We start from the raw sequence: 15,822 nt of genomic DNA, 5'->3' as shown, positions 1-15,822 counted from the left end.
TCATGTCTTTACCACATAATTTCAACACTTATTTGACTATTACCAAGAAGACCATGACATAAGGTAGAAACTTTGGAAATTGCAGGGCTTCAGCAGAGACAGGGTCTTGTTAGTCTTTTAAGATTAAAGGGAGTAGGGATCGTGAACAGCTAATGAGTATTTCTAAATGGATACAAGGCCAATGCATTTCATGTTGCCATGAGAGAAACTTATTTTTGAGATCAGGTTGCACGCTTCCCTGTAAATCAATGAATATCAAATGCAGATAAAGATTTTGTGCGGTTAGCAGAGAGCAGACGCTGCTTGGCTGTCCTAATTACCTCAGGTTGTTGTGAGAGGAAGAAGAGTTATAGTTATAAGAGAGACATCCTGCAGCTATCTAAAGATTCTGGATAATTTTTACCTGGTATGGCCATCAGGGAAGAATAGTCAGGAGAGGGTTAACTACTGGTGGTAGATTTAGGAAACAGCCCAAAAAGCTAAAGTAACTTTGAAGAAGTTCACATGAAATTACTACTTTGTAAGATGAGAAAGAGGTGAGCTAATTTGAAGCAGGATGCATTTGTGGACTGTTTTTAAGGACTGTAATTTGAAGGAGAGTGTGATGGTGTGATAAGTATAATAAAGAAGCATTCTGTGCTTTTAAAGTAGAAGTTGTCTATAAAGACAATGCAGATTTATAATGTTTTTAGTAATTTGTTGCAGTAAGAATCTTAATCTTTATGTTATCCTTTTCAGCTACTAACTGGAACTTCAAATATCTTTTTGAACATTTTCAGTATCTTTGGAGATCACAACAAATGAAACACAAAGATAAGTTTTAATTGGTTTATTTTGCAGTGAAGACACATTAGTTGAGACACTGCAGGAAAGTCGAAGCCGCTGGAGATCAATCCGGGTCATGTATATCACCATGTTCCTCAGTAGTTTAGGTAGGTACCTTTCTCAGAGTTAATCACTGAAGCCCATCTTCATTTTAGATGTAAAGATTAATTGTAACTGGACCACTCTTTATTGAGTACAAAGATTTAAGCTGACATTACAGTGTAGTAATGAGGGAGTTCTCAGTAAGAGATGTTATCTTTTGGATGAGACATTAAACCAAAACCTTGTTTGTCTTTCACTTGGATATAAAAAAATTGACACATTTCAAAGAAGACCAGGGGAATTATCACTTGTGTCAATTATCTATCATTCAACCTCACTGAAAATCCCAATACATTTGGTTATTGCTGTTGCTGTAATTGTGAGGTTATATGTAACTTGGCTGCTATTTTTCCTATACTACAACAGTGACTACAGTTCAAAAGTACTTAATTGGCTGCAAAGAGCTTTGGGATATTCTGAAGTTATGAAAAATACCACATAAATGTAAGATTTTTCTGTAATCTTAGGACAGCAAACATATTTAAGAATGTACTTCCATATTCATTCCATTCTACTACTTTTTTTTAACATTGTTAACGTATTCTTCTTTCTGGAACTCCATTAAGTTGACACTTTTCATTAACATTTAGTTTTTTCTTCCTCCTGTTCTGTTTATTTTCAAAACCTTCTGTTCTTATGCAACCCAGGGAAAAGACGGAGTTTTTAATCCCCTGCTTTTCAGGTGATCGTATTTAAGGCAGGTCTGCCATCTAATATATTTACCTTTATAAAGTCCCTGATTGCTGAAGAGTTATCATTGTTGCTCTCTGACATTCCAAACACTTTGTGGGCGGCACAGTTGCTCAGTGGTTAGCACTGCTGCCTCACAGCAGCAGATACCTGGTTTTGATTCCACCCTTGGGTGACTGTCTGTCTGTGTCGACGTTGCACATTCTCCCTGTGTCAGCGTGTGTTTCTGTTGGGCGCTCCAGTTTCCTCCCACAGTCCAAAGGTGTGCAGGCTAGGTGAATTAGCCAAGCTAAATTACCCCATAGTTTTCAGGAATGTATAGGTTAGGTGCAGTAGCCATAGGAAATGCAGGGTTAAAGGGATAAGGTAGGGAATTGGTCTAGGTGGAATACTCTTCGGAGGATCGGTGTGGACTTGTTGGGCCGAATAGCCTGTTTCCCCACTGTGGGAATTCTATGATTCAATGTAGATTGCACTGTATTTTGTAATGTACCATGTATCCTTGATTCTTGATGCATCTTAAAATGAGTGCACCAGTGAGATCTCAGCACTTAGACAGAAGTAGCTATTGGGGCAGTTGGAAAGGAAACGTTGGACCAGGATCACTGTTAATTACTTCCTCAGAGTCTCTGATTCATACAGCACAGAAATAGACACTCCAATCATCCACGTTGACCAAGTTTCCCAAACTAAACTAGTCCCACTTGCCTGCATTTGGCCCATATGTACTAAACCTTTCCAATTCATGTACCTGCCCAAATGTCTTTTAAATGCTGTAACTACCTGTATTTACCACTTCGCCTGGTAGTTTATTCCATCCTCTGTCTGTAAAAGATCCCTCTTCGGTCTCTTTTAAACCTTTCTCCTCTCACCTTAAAAATATGCACCCTTGTTTTGAACTCTCACACCCCAGAGAAAAGATCTTTGCTATTCACCTTATCTGTGACCCTCATGATTTTATATCCTACCGGTCTCTTATCCAAGGCAGCATTGCTATAGTGCAGGAAACAGATTGCTGAGCTGTCACCACAAACACATGTGTTTCTTTACCCCTCCAAATACAGAGGATGGTATTTTTAAGACATGGATTTTTATGGTATTGAGAACACTACACAGATATCTGAAAATGGTAAGCAGGACCTGGATATGGAAGTCCCACCTCCTTTTCTGACATTTAATTTTTGGTTGCAGAGAGAAGGCGACACACTGTGATTTAAATATAGGAGGGAAATCTGTATTCAGCAGGGCCATTTGAAGTTTGTGCTAAGTTCAAATAGAACCTAAATTTTCCAAGAGTCTTAACCTGCAACTTGGAAATTACAAATTGATGGAGTGCCCATAACTATTCTTGAAGGACAGATTATGCCACCTCTTTTTAAACCACCCCTGCTCTTTAAAGTTGAACTAAAACAGGACTAATCTGCCAGTGAAAGTTTTTTAAGTGCCTCCAGACTGCTTTGATTGACAGACCATTGGCGTAGCATAGAAAAAAAATTACTGTGCATGTCTGCAGTTCCAGAAGTGTTCTTTGTTAATAGTTTTGAAGGCCTATCATTATGGATGCTGGTTGAGTTTCAAAATCTACAGTTATCTTGGCAGGGGCTAAGCTCACATTTTGATTGATACTTTAAAGAGACTATTAAAGGAATAGCTGTCTTTGTGAATTAAAATTTGTTTTTAAGAGCGATTGAATACTAGAGGAAGTCTAAAAGCTTTGACTGGGTTTCATAGTTCAGGATGTTTTGTCACTGTCCAGTGTGTAAGAATGAAAGTTCTGTTAGATTGTTGTAAAATCTGATTGAAGATTTGTAGCTCGGGTATCTGTTGTTGTGGTTCTGCTCGCCGAGCTGGAAGTTTTTGCTGCAAACGTTTCGTTCCCTGGCTAGGGAACATCATCAGTGCTGTTGGAGCCTCGTGTGAAGCGCTGCTTTGATGTTTCTTCCAGTATTTATAGTGGTTTGTTCTTGCCGCTTCCGGGTGTCAGTTTCAGCTGTAGTGGTTTGTATATGGTGTCCAGGTCAATGTGTCTGTTGATGGAGTTTGGGGATGAATGCCATGCTTCTAGGAATTCTCTGGCTGTTCTCTGTCTGGCTTGTCCTATGATAGTGGTGTTTTCCCAGTCAAATTCATGTTGCTGGTTGTCCGAGTGTATGGCTACTAGAGATAGCTGGTCGTGTCGTTTTGTGGCTAGCTGACGTTCATGGATGCGGATTGTTAGCTGTCTTCCTGTTTGTCCTATATAGTGTTTTGTGCAGTCCTTGCATGGTATTTTGTAAACTACAGTAGTTTGGCTCATGCTGGGTATTGGGTCCTTTGTTCTAGTGAGTTGTTGTCTGAGCGTGGTTGTTGGCTTGTGTGCTGTTATGAGTCCTAAGGGTCGCAGTAGTCTGGCTGTCAGTTCTGAGACGCTCCTGACGTATGGTAGAGTGGCTAGTCCTTTTGGTTGTGGCATGTCCTTGTTCCTCGGTCTATCTCTTAGGCACCTGGTGATAAAGTTGCGTGGGTATCCGTTTTTGGCGAATACCTTGTATAGATGTTCCTCTTCCTCTTTTCGCAGTTCTGGTGTACTGCAGTGTGTTGTGGCCCTTTTGAATAGTGTCCTGATGCAGCTTCGTTTGTGTGTGTTGGGGTGGTTACTTTCATAGTTTAAGACTTGGTCTGTGTGTTGGTTTCCTGTGTACCCTTGTGGTGAATTCTCCGTTGGGTGTTCTCTCTACTAACACGTCTAGGAATGGGAGTTGGCTATCCTTTTCCTCTTCTCGTGTGAATCGGATTCCTGTGAGTGTGGCGTTGATGATTCGGTGTGTTTTTTCTATATCTGTGTTTTTGATGATTACAAAGGTGTCATCAACATATCTGATCCAGAGTTTGGGTTGGATTTGTGGTATGGCTGTATGTTCTAATAGATGCCCACGCAACTTTATCACCAGATGCCTAAGAGATAGACCGAGGAACGAGGACATGCCACAACCAAAAGGACTAGCCACTCTACCATACGTCAGGAGCGTCTCAGAACTGACAGCCAGACTACTGCGACCCTTAGGACTCATAACAGCACACAAGCCAACATCCACGCTCAGACAACAACTCACTAGAACAAAGGACCCAATACCCAGCATGAGCCAAACTAACGTAGTTTACAAAATACCATGCAAGGACTGCACAAAACACTATATAGGACAAACAGGAAGACAGCTAACAATCCGCATCCATGAACATCAGCTAGCCACAAAACGACACGACCAGCTATCTCTAGTAGCCATACACTCAGACAACCAGCAACATGAATTTGACTGGGAAAACACCACTATCATAGGACAAGCCAGACAGAGAACAGCCAGAGAATTCCTAGAAGCATGGCATTCATCCCCAAACTCCATCAACAGACACATTGACCTGGACACCATATACAAACCACTACAGCTGAAACTGACACCCGGAAACGGCAAGAACATCCATCAACAGACACATCGACCTGGACCCCACATACAAATCACTGCAGCTGAAACTGACACCCGGAAGCGGCAAGAACAAACCACTATAAATACCGGAAGAAACATCAAAGCAGCGCTTCACACGAGGCTCCAACAGCACTGATGATGTTCCCTAGCCAGGGAACGAAACGTTTGCAGCAAAAACTTCCAGCTCGGCGAGCAGAACCACAACAGATTGTTGTAAGTTTATTATTTTTTCATCTCTGTGTAGCTCATGAGGTCTGATCATAAGTGATACTGGATAGGTGGCTGTGGAGGTACCTTGGGGATATGAGGGAGTATAGGGATGGGTGGAAGGGGTCAAAGTGCTAAACCCAAGACAGGCCTTATAGCCTGCTCACCCCTGCATTTGCAAGCCCAGGACCAGCTTCTGGGGTCAGTAGACTTGATTTGAGCTTGCCCTTGAAACTCTGGAATGAAAATCGGGCCTGATGGGGCCATTTTAAACCACGGTGGATCTGCCATGTGGATGAATTTCCCTCCTTGAGTTACCTGTCTTGGTAATGAAAATCTGGTTGGTGATCTTAAGATACTGTTGCAATCGTGTTTAGTACCATTTAGATTTAACTTTCCCCTATAGTTGACAACTTTATATATAATGAACTCAGCTTAATCTTTGTTACTTACCACCAAAACTCTTGAAGGTTCATTCTACATCTGTAAGGTCCAACTCAAGATTATCCATAGTTTTCTGAAATTAGTTTAATTTTCCTCAGTATTCCAACTTCCTTCATGTTGGAAGATTTATGGGAATCCTACGATTAGACTTTGTTATGTGACCTTAAAGTTAGCCAAAAAAACCTCGTGAACTCTTCAATCCTTGCCCTCGCTTTGGATATATGGAGATTGCATTTTCCCCTCTCTATTCCCACATCTTTTGTATAGCTCCTTCCAAGTTAACTATTAAAGTTAACTGCTTTCTGCCTTAAGGCTTTGAGGATTTCTGTAGATTTCCTCCTCCATCATCCACCTGCCTTCTCCCTCTTAAATTCCAAATTCAACTTGCTTCTCCCATGCAAATTCTATGCTGTAAGTGATTGAATTAGTATGTTGTCTGCTTAAATGTAGATCTGACTAGCATTAATTGCCTTTGGTTCTTCCACTCTGTAATCGGCAACATACACCAAGACCAAAACTACAACTGCCTCTCTGTCCCCAAATTGAACTGTTTTCTTCTGTCAGGGTGAATACACACAAGCAAATTAAACAAGACAGCCTTCCATCCCTATGCATCATCTCCATGATTACATGACAAGGTTTGGGATATTTTTAAGGGAAATGTAAACATATGATGTTAATTTCAACACAGCGCTCTCTGACTCTGTAACTCATACGAGTAATTTATATTGCTCATGAAGTTTTAAGACCATTTCTTCAGCATCCATGGATCCATTACAAGCTCAGAGATGGATTAGTCATTCTTTTAAGTTTTTCCAATATCAATTGTGACACTATGAGCAAATACAAGCTACCTTTAAAGTGAAATACACCCAGACTTGCATTTACACTGGAGTTGATTTTACCAGTTTCTCAACTAGGTACCCAGAGATTCAGTGATGGTAATGCCATTGAATTTCGAGGAGCAATGATTAAAATCTCTCTTGTTGGAGATAGTCAATGCCTGGCAATTTTGTGGGACAAATAGTACTTGCCATTTATCAGCCCAAATCTAAATATTGTCCCGGTCTTGCTGCATTTGGACATGGACTGCTTCACTATCTGAGAGTTACATACAATGCTGAACATTGTATATCATCAGCAAACATTGCCACCTCTTACCTTTTTATGATGAAGGGAAGATTATTGTCAATTGACATGGGCCACTGATTTCTGAGTTAGCATGACTGACGTATGAAGAGAGCCTGGATTGGTTAGGACTATGTTCACAGGAGTTTAGAAGAATGAGGGTGCATCTCATAGAAGCCTATAAAATTCTAACAGGACCAGACCAGGTAAATGGAGGATGTTCTTAATGACCAGGGAGTCCAGTATCTGATTCACTGTCTAAGGATAAAGAATAAGCCATTTAGGACTGAGATAAGGGAAATGTCTTCACCCAGAGAATGGTGAGACTTTGGAATTCTCTACCACAGAAAGCAGTTATAGAGTCATAGAGATGTACAGCATGGAAACAGACCCTTTGGTGCAACCTGTCCACGCCGACCAGATATCCCAACCCAATCTAGTCCCACCTGCCAGCACCCGGCCCATATCCCTCCAAACCCTTCCTATTCATATACCCATCCAAATGCCTCTTAAATGTTGCAATTGTACCAGCCTCCACCGCAGCTCATTCCATACACTTACCACTTTCTGCGTGAAAAAATTGCCCCTTAGGTCTTTTTTATATCTTTTCCCTCTCACCCTAAACCTATGCCCTCTAGTTCTGGAGTCCCCGATCCCAGGGAAAAGACTTTGTCTATTCATCATATCCATGCCCCTCATAGTTTTGTAAACCTCTATAAGGTCACCCCTCAGCCTCCGACGCTCCAGGGAAAACATCCGCAGCCTGTTCATCCTCTCTCTGTAGCTCATGTTTTCAAAAAGAGGTTAGATATGTTTATTAGAACTAAGGGATCAAAGGTCCAAAGGTTGCTTTTTGGACTGCAGGCCTGTGACCAGTGGTGAACCACAAGGATCGGTGCTAAGACTATTACTTTTCATCATGTATGCAAATGATTTGAATATGAATACAGGAGGTCTGATTAGTAAGTTTGCAGATGACAGCAAAATAGGTGGTGTAGTGGACGGTAAAGAAGATTATCTCAGTACAATGGAACCTTGATCAGATGGGCCAATGGGCTGAGGATTGGCAGATGGAGTTTAATTTTGATAAATGTGAGATGTTGCATTTTGGTAAGGCAAACCAAGGTAGGACTTGTACAGTTAATGTTAGGGCCCTGGCCTTTGTTGCCAAACAAAGAGACATAGAGTGTAGGTGCACAGTTCCTTGAAAGTGGAATTGCAGGGAGACAGGATGGTGAAGAAGGCGTTTGGCACACTTGACTTCATTGGTCAGAACATTGAGTATAAGAGTTGGGATGTCATGTAACAGCTGTATTGGACATTGGTGAGGCCACTTTTAGAATACTGCGTACAATTCTGGTCGCCCTTCTATAGGAAGGATGTTGTTACATTTGAAAGGGTGCGGAAAAGATTTACAAGGATGTCGCTGGGATTGGAGGGTTTGAGTTAGAGAGAGGCTGAATAGGCTGGGGCTATTTTCCCTGGAGCGCGGAAGCTGCTGGGTGACCTTGTAGAGGTTTTAAAATCATGGGAGGCATGGTTAGAATGAATAACCAAGGTATTTTTCCGAGGGTGGGAGAGTCCAAAACTAGAGGGTATCGGTTTAAGTTGAGAGAGGAAAGATTTAAAAGGATCTAAAGAGCATGTGTATGGAACAAGCTGTCAGAGGAAGTGGTGGGGGTGGGTATAATTACAACATTTAAAAGGTTTTTGGATTTGTATGTGAATAGGAAGGGTTTTACAGGGATATTGGCCAAATGCTGACAAATGGGATAAGTTCTGATTGGGATATTGGGTCGGGTAGGACCGAAGAGTTTGTTTCCGTGCTGTATAACTCTGACTCAATGACTCTATTTTCCTTCCATTTAAATTTTAATTCCTAAAACAAAAGTTATATTTTAAAAGATATGAATTATAAACTAGATTTGCCCAAATATAAAATGTAACTGTATTAATTTGATTTATATATTTAAGAAACATTAATTTTAATATAAATCTTCGTTATTAAAAAAAAGGCTGTTCTGCTAGATCTGGTAAATGATCTCTTTTCCTGCAGGTTTCTCGATTGTAATATCTTCAATATGGCCATTTCTTCAAAAGGTTTGTTACTTTTAGGCATTTCTTATAATGGATTTGAACAATAATGTAGTTCTCTGTGAATTACAGTTTTCAGTAAGTTTATAATGTTGAACCTATTTAAACTGTCCACTTCACTTCTGAATATATCTTTGCCTGTACGTCAGAATATTATATTATAGGTGCTGGTGTCCATTGCAGAGTAGCTGTTATGAATTCGTGTGGTACAACAATGACTACAATTCAAAATATACTTAACTGGCTGTTAAATGCTTTGGGAAATCCTAGGATTGTGAAAGGTCCTTGCTTTTCATTTTTTTTATGTCTTGAATTTCTGATATATATCTTTATTCGAAAACTATGTTACACCATATGAATTTTCCTTTTTATTGATATCCTTGATTATCTGGAGGAGGCAGGGCTGTTTAAAACACATCATGTTGACTTTCCTTTATACCATAGTGCTGCCACTAGCCTGTGATTTGAAGATTGCTGTTTGAAAGTGAGCCTGATTGGCTGTCACACAGATAGTAATGATACTAACATTATGCCTAAACTGGACACCCGTTGCTGCCAAAATTAGAAGAATGTCATTAAATATGAAATGGTAAACTTGTACTGAAGTGTCAATTAGAGTGAAAATAGATGAAAAAATGCTTAATAGCGAATCTGATAAGACATCATTTTGAAAAGGCATGAAATTGAGTTACTTTCAGAAAGTTGCTTTAATGTTGTCTAATTCTTCTTTACTACAGGTGGATAAAACTGCAGACACTAGTTTCCTTGGATGGGTTATTGCTACTTACAGTCTGGGGCAGATGGTTGCTTCTCCATTGTTTGGTGCATGGTCGAATTACAGACCAAGAAAGGAACCACTTATTGTATCAATTTTTATTAACGTTGCTGCAAATGTACTTTATGGCTATGTACACACCTTTCCATCACATAATAAGTACTATATGCTGCTTAGTCGGGCATTTATTGGATTTGGAGCAGGTAAGACCAAGCTTGTGAAAGAAAAACAAATAACACTGCTAGGAAATTTAACAAAATGGACAAATTCCAGTGTAAAGACTAAATTTATTGGGATGAAATATAGGTTATGTTAGTTCAGTGGGTTTTGATGTACAATACATATAAACAAGTACTCTGAAAGCTCGTTAGGCTTTAGTTAGAGCTTGACTATTTGGGTTTGATTTATATATCCTTCCCTGGAATTATTATTATCCACTTGTTTTTCTCAGTGTTTTTGTGTATCATCAGAACCATTTCAGCTCCAAAAATAGTTTTAATTGGTTGCTTTGCTTATGATTTCCACAGACAATTCTGCACACAGCTTAGGTTAGTAGCGTGAGATTTTGTAAATCATTTTTGAAATGAGAATTCTTTTTTCCTGGGTGATCAGACTCTGAACATGATGCTAATAGGTCTTTTCCAATTTTTAGTCATTGAGCTTAACATATTACATGAGGCCTCAGAGCCAGGAGCAGTATTTAAATTTCTTTATGCCAGGAACTTTTACAAAGAGAATGTAATTTTATCTTATGCTACCACTACACCATTATATGATTATGAACTCATTAACAATTTCATAATCATATAATGATGTAGTGGTAGCATAAGATAAAATTAAACTCATTATTTCAGATTTTCTAATTCAGTTGCAATTCGAAAACAGTAACCATCTCAATGCAGGAGGGCTACTTTTAAAAAAAGAATGAATTTGTGCATGTTGGGCCCACTCAGGCATATTTGTGTATAGATATTAGACTAAGTGTTAAAACACATTTCTGTTTCTTGATGTATTGTTTTTTGTTTTAGGAAATGTGGCTGTTGTACGATCATATGTTGCTGGTGCAACTTCACTTCAGGAAAGGACCACTGCCATGGCAAATATCAGTGCTAGTCAAGCACTGGGTTTTATACTCGGGCCAGGTACAAACCTTGAATTTCTGAAAATAATGGCTGTTAGGTACTGATAAAGTTATCAAATGGATACATTACCATCAACACTTCCCTTTCCTCTTTTTATCTTGCTATTTGTTTCCTTCTAATCCATCCAATGTACTTGAGTTATATGATTTCCAGTCAATGTTGGGGAAGTTAAAGTACCCTATAATGGCCAGCCTGTTCCTTTCATTCCTATCCAGAATCTTTTGCCAATCCTCTCCTCCACATCCCTGGAACTTTGTGTAGGCCTATAAAATGCTCCCAGCAGTGTGACCTCTCCTCTCCTGTTTCTAACCTCAGACCATATCACCTCAGGAGATGAGTCCTTGTCAAAAGTTCTTTCAGCCACCGTTATGCTATCCTTGACTAACAAAGCCACACCTCCCCCTCTTTTACCACCTACCCTGATCTTAATGAAAGATCTAAACCCCGGAACCTGCAACTTCCATTCCTGACCCTACTCTCTCCATGCCTCTAAAATAGCCACAACATCAAAGTCCAGGTGCATCCATGCTGCAAGCTCACCTGCATTATTCCAGATACTCCTGGCGTTGAAGTAGACACATTTCAAACCAGCTTGCTGTCTGCCAGGACACTCCCGTGACCATGAAATCCTGTCCCTGTCCTCCCTACTCTCATCCTCCTGTGTACTGGAACTACACCACAGGTTTCTCCCCCCCCCACTGCTGAGCTAGTTTAAACCAACCTGAACAGCACTAGCAAATTTCCCAGACCGTCCTGTTTGTAGAGGATGGAAGGATGAAGCCAAATTTCTGGAGGCAATGTTAAAATTTAGGAATTGCAAACGTTGCAGTGGAGATAATGAGACAGTCAGAAGAACTATATACTGCATGATAGTGGCAGGGCGAAAAAATATAAAAGGCGATTGTTTTTATACCATTGGCTAATTCCAATATGGAGTGTTCCAAATAATTTGGAGATTCAGACTTAACCTATGGATTTTTTTTTTTGCTTTTGAGTCCAGAACTAGAGGGCATAGGTTTAGGTGATCGGGGAAAGATATAAAAGGGACCTAAGGGGCAAACTTTTCATGCACAGCGTTGTGCGTGTATGGAAAGAATTGCCAGAGGAAGTAGTGGAGGCTGGTACGATTGCAGCATTTAAAAGGCATCTGGGTGGGTATATGAATAGGAAAGGTTTAGAGGGATATGGGCCAAGTGCTGGCAGGTGGGACTAGGTTAGGTTGGGATACCTGGTGGGCATAGACAAGTTGGACCAAAGGGGCTGTTTCTGTGCTGTACGTCTCTATGACTCGATGACAACATGACTGTTTGAAGGCTCAAATGTGAACTATTGTTTATTTGTGGTGAGTTTTCACTTTCAGAGAAAGTTATGTTCACTTGTGCAATCCATTTTTAATAATTGTGCACCATTTCACATTATATGTTAAGTAAATTTTTTTTATGTTGATGGTCAGAAACAGGAGAACCACAATGTTCATTACCTTTATATGCTAATGATTATGAAGATATTTAAATAGCTTTTCTAAACTTATTTTGGTTTAGCTCTACAGGCTGCTTTGACAAGCATTGGACAGACAGGAGTGTCTTGGCATTTAATTGACCTTGAGTTGAACATGTATACTGCCCCGGCATTCCTTGGAGCTTTCCTGGGTGTGGCAAATATTGTACTAATTGTTGCTTTATTCAGGTAAATATTAATGAATCCTTTGTTTTACCAATTTCCATGATATTCATAACAAGGTGGTGGTAATAATTATATCCTGGGCTTGTTTCTGCAATTTTTTCTGATATAATGCTTTCCTATACTTCTTGTTAAAATTTTATTAGTGGATTTTATGAGCAGAGACTTTATAGCAAAACCTGTGTTTATATATATAACTCCCCTCTTCAGAGAGTCTCTTCCCTTGGGTGAGATTTATCATGGTGTGTGCTCCTTTCAGAGATCTGTTATTTCTCACCTGTGTTCCTTTGTGACCAGTTCCCTGATGTGTAGATGTGTAATAATAATCTTTCCCCTCCAACCCTTAATAGGATTATGTTCCATCAAAAGTATGTGGGATTGTATCCAAGAATCCCCTGCTTTTTGAATCCTTTTGGAGAAGAAAGTACATTAAATGGAATCGTATTTCATTACCCGGTGTTTGAAACAAGGGTAGAATCCAACAGTAAATAATCTGCGGACAGTCCTAATTGGGAAAAGGGGGATGAAATGGTCTGGTGCAAAATTAGATAGACATGTGAAACAAGTAAAGCTGTTGAGACTTAAGATTGTGGCTGTGGCAAGGCAGCACAGTTAATATCGGAGATTAAATTTAGTTCGCACTGGTGTAAAGAAGCCTTTTTCTCCTTACTTCTTGCCTGTGAATTGTGTTTGAGTCATTATCAGCTGACAGGAAGGGATCCACATCACAAAATTAGTAACCTTGTTCAGGATGCCACATCAGTAAAGTAGGCCTCCTGATGAAGGGCTTGTGCCTGAAACATCGAATTTCCTGTTCCTTGGATGCTGCCTGACCTGCTGCGCTTTAACCAGCAACACATTTTCAGCTCTGATCTCCAGCATCTGCAGTCCTCACTTTTTACATCAGTAGGGTAGCAGTGTTTTTACATCCAGAGGAGACGTGCCAGGATGTTATCCAGGATGGAAAATCAGTTATGTGGAGAGACAGAACAGGCAGGATTTGTTTTCTCAGGAGCAGACAACATTGTGGGGAGTGAGGGGATATGAGAGGCATAGATAGGGTAGGTTGTGAAAATCTTTTGCCTGGAGGACATAAATTTAAAGTAAGGTTAAGTGGCTTAGAGGGGATATAAGGAAATATTTTTTCACCCACAGAGTGGTAGAAATATTGAATATCCAAGCCTGAGATGGTGGTAGAGGTACTCTAGGAACATTGAAGAAGTATCTGGATGAGTACTTAAAATGTCAGGGCACAGTAGGCTATGGATCAAATGCAGGTAAATGGGATTAGTATAGTTTGGTGTTTGTTGGTTGGCATAGACATGGTGGGCAGAAGGGCCTGTTTCTATGCTGTAGTACTCTGACTCTACAATTGAGAAGGAATGCTCAATGCTAATGTAGAGTCTGAAGTATGTTCCATTTACCACCTCTAACACTTTTCACCTTGAATATAAAAGTACAAAGATCTTACACACATATGCACACACAAATGCGCACGCACACATAATCATGAAAGTTGGCATTGTTGTATCCAATTTAGCTCTTAAAAGAAGAGATTTCATGGGATTTAAATATTTTAAAATTCTAAAAAATAATTTATAATCTCAGTGTCATCACCTCTGAGGCTTTCCATTCTCTCATTGTGTTGAAGCCTGTCCTATAATGTTATGGTCATTAAAAAATTGTGAATTTCATTTTAATACAAAACAGTCCATCTTTGCTCTTCACAGAAGTAGCTGCTTTGTTCCCCCACAGCCTGTTTCTGTGTCTCAAAATAGAGTTGTTTCAGATGTGAATACTGTTTGTTGGTATTTCAATGAGTTTCTCGCCCATGTCAACCCATGCTACAAATGCTGATCTCTGAGCTGGAATGCTTCTGCAATTCTTTGTCACACATTAAGTTAAAGAAAACTTTTTAAAGCGTAACTCTCTCTTGTCAAGTCCAGCATTGACAACATATTAATTCAGTATTCACTGTTGAAATGGAGACACGTGTGGATTACACACAATTAGAATTAAATGCAAAAACCTAAAAGCTGTTATCAGAGATGCTCGAGTTTCTCCTCACAGTGTGATGATGTTGTTCTTGCAAATGGACTAGATATTGACATTAATTAATTCAAATTAATTGTGCAAATTTGAAATACTTGTACTAGTAGCCTGTTCATGCATTTTAAGGTTTTAAATTTTTAGCAGCCTGACAATTACTACTGAAGTGCATTCCTGCATTTCAAAATTACTGTGGTGTCTAATTCTCCTCTGAGGAAATGAATGTTATAGTGTCAAACATGTTAGGAATCTTTCTCAGGCTGCTCTTTTTATCTCTTTGCTAATCTACTTTATATTGTCTGCTTGATATCATCTCATTTGGATGCTGTGTGGTTCATTGAAGGTATTTCTATCCACTTGGTTTAAAAGCCTTGCTAATGCTTGGCCTGTTCATACAAACATCCTGTAGCTGTGCTGGAAAAGATGTTGGATGAGACAGATTTACCACCGATGAGGCCACAAAACATGTGGCACGTGTCAGCGAGGTGAATGGCGAGTGACATTCCTTTACTGTGGAATGCAAAATCCCGACCTTGTAGCAAATTGGCCATAATAGACATTTTATTTCAAAGATGTCTGTACCAGTTTTCAATTTTAAAATGTCCTTCAAACCTCTTCAAGAAAACAAGCTTTTATTTAGAACAAAGGTTAAACATAAATATTTGTTTTTCTCCCCAGGGAGCATTGTGTTGTCAATTTGGATAGAATGAAAAGTATAAATGGCAATATCCAAGGTAACTCATTCACATTTCCGAGATTTTTGCACTGTCAAATTATTAGTGTATGGCTAGTGTCTACTGGAGTGATTCTTTGTTTTTTTTTTGTAGGCAGTTCTGAGGTACTTGAAAATTCCTACGACGGAATTGATCTGATCGCAGTGGTGTCATTCAACATTCTGTTCTTCTTCATCCTATTTGTATTTGCTATCTTTGAAACGTAAGTGTAATGTGTCCTATTTTCAGCTAGCTAGTTAGTTTCTGTTTAACCTGGAATCTTTTCTATTAATTCCTGGGATGTAGGTGGTGGTGGAAAGAATAGCATGTATTATCTAACTCTCTATTTGCCCTTGAGAAGGTAGTGATGACCTCTGTGATAGTCCATTGACTACAGGTAAACTCACACTGCGGTTAGCAAGAGTTCCAGGCCTTTGAGGTAGTAAGAGTGATTGAACAATTTTACCTTTCTAAGTCAGAATGATATGTTTGGAGGGGTATTTGTGTATAAT

At 39.5% G+C, this 15,822-nt stretch overlaps 1 protein-coding gene across 2 annotated transcripts in view; it reads left to right on the top strand.

Annotated features, from left to right (window-relative positions):
* The window catches only part of mfsd8 (major facilitator superfamily domain containing 8), a 60,125-nt gene that overhangs the window by 29,544 nt on the left and 14,759 nt on the right, over positions 1 to 15,822 (top strand). Inside the window, exons 2-8 of one of the 2 annotated variants that reach the window (XM_060851392.1) lie at positions 841 to 932; positions 8,914 to 8,957; positions 9,689 to 9,929; positions 10,755 to 10,868; positions 12,410 to 12,554; positions 15,276 to 15,331; positions 15,425 to 15,533. In XM_060851392.1, the coding sequence (XP_060707375.1) occupies positions 841 to 932; positions 8,914 to 8,957; positions 9,689 to 9,929; positions 10,755 to 10,868; positions 12,410 to 12,554; positions 15,276 to 15,331; positions 15,425 to 15,533 (801 nt within the window). The remainder of the gene's footprint in view (positions 1 to 840; positions 933 to 8,913; positions 8,958 to 9,688; positions 9,930 to 10,754; positions 10,869 to 12,409; positions 12,555 to 15,275; positions 15,332 to 15,424; positions 15,534 to 15,822) is intronic. The other variant, XM_060851393.1, reaches the window with a different exon arrangement.

Source organism: Hemiscyllium ocellatum, chromosome 36 (assembly GCF_020745735.1).
Source record: "Hemiscyllium ocellatum isolate sHemOce1 chromosome 36, sHemOce1.pat.X.cur, whole genome shotgun sequence".
Classification (NCBI taxonomy): Eukaryota; Metazoa; Chordata; class Chondrichthyes; order Orectolobiformes; family Hemiscylliidae; genus Hemiscyllium; species Hemiscyllium ocellatum.
Note: the sequence above shows the minus strand (reverse complement) of the source record. Positions and strands in the feature narration are given on the sequence as shown.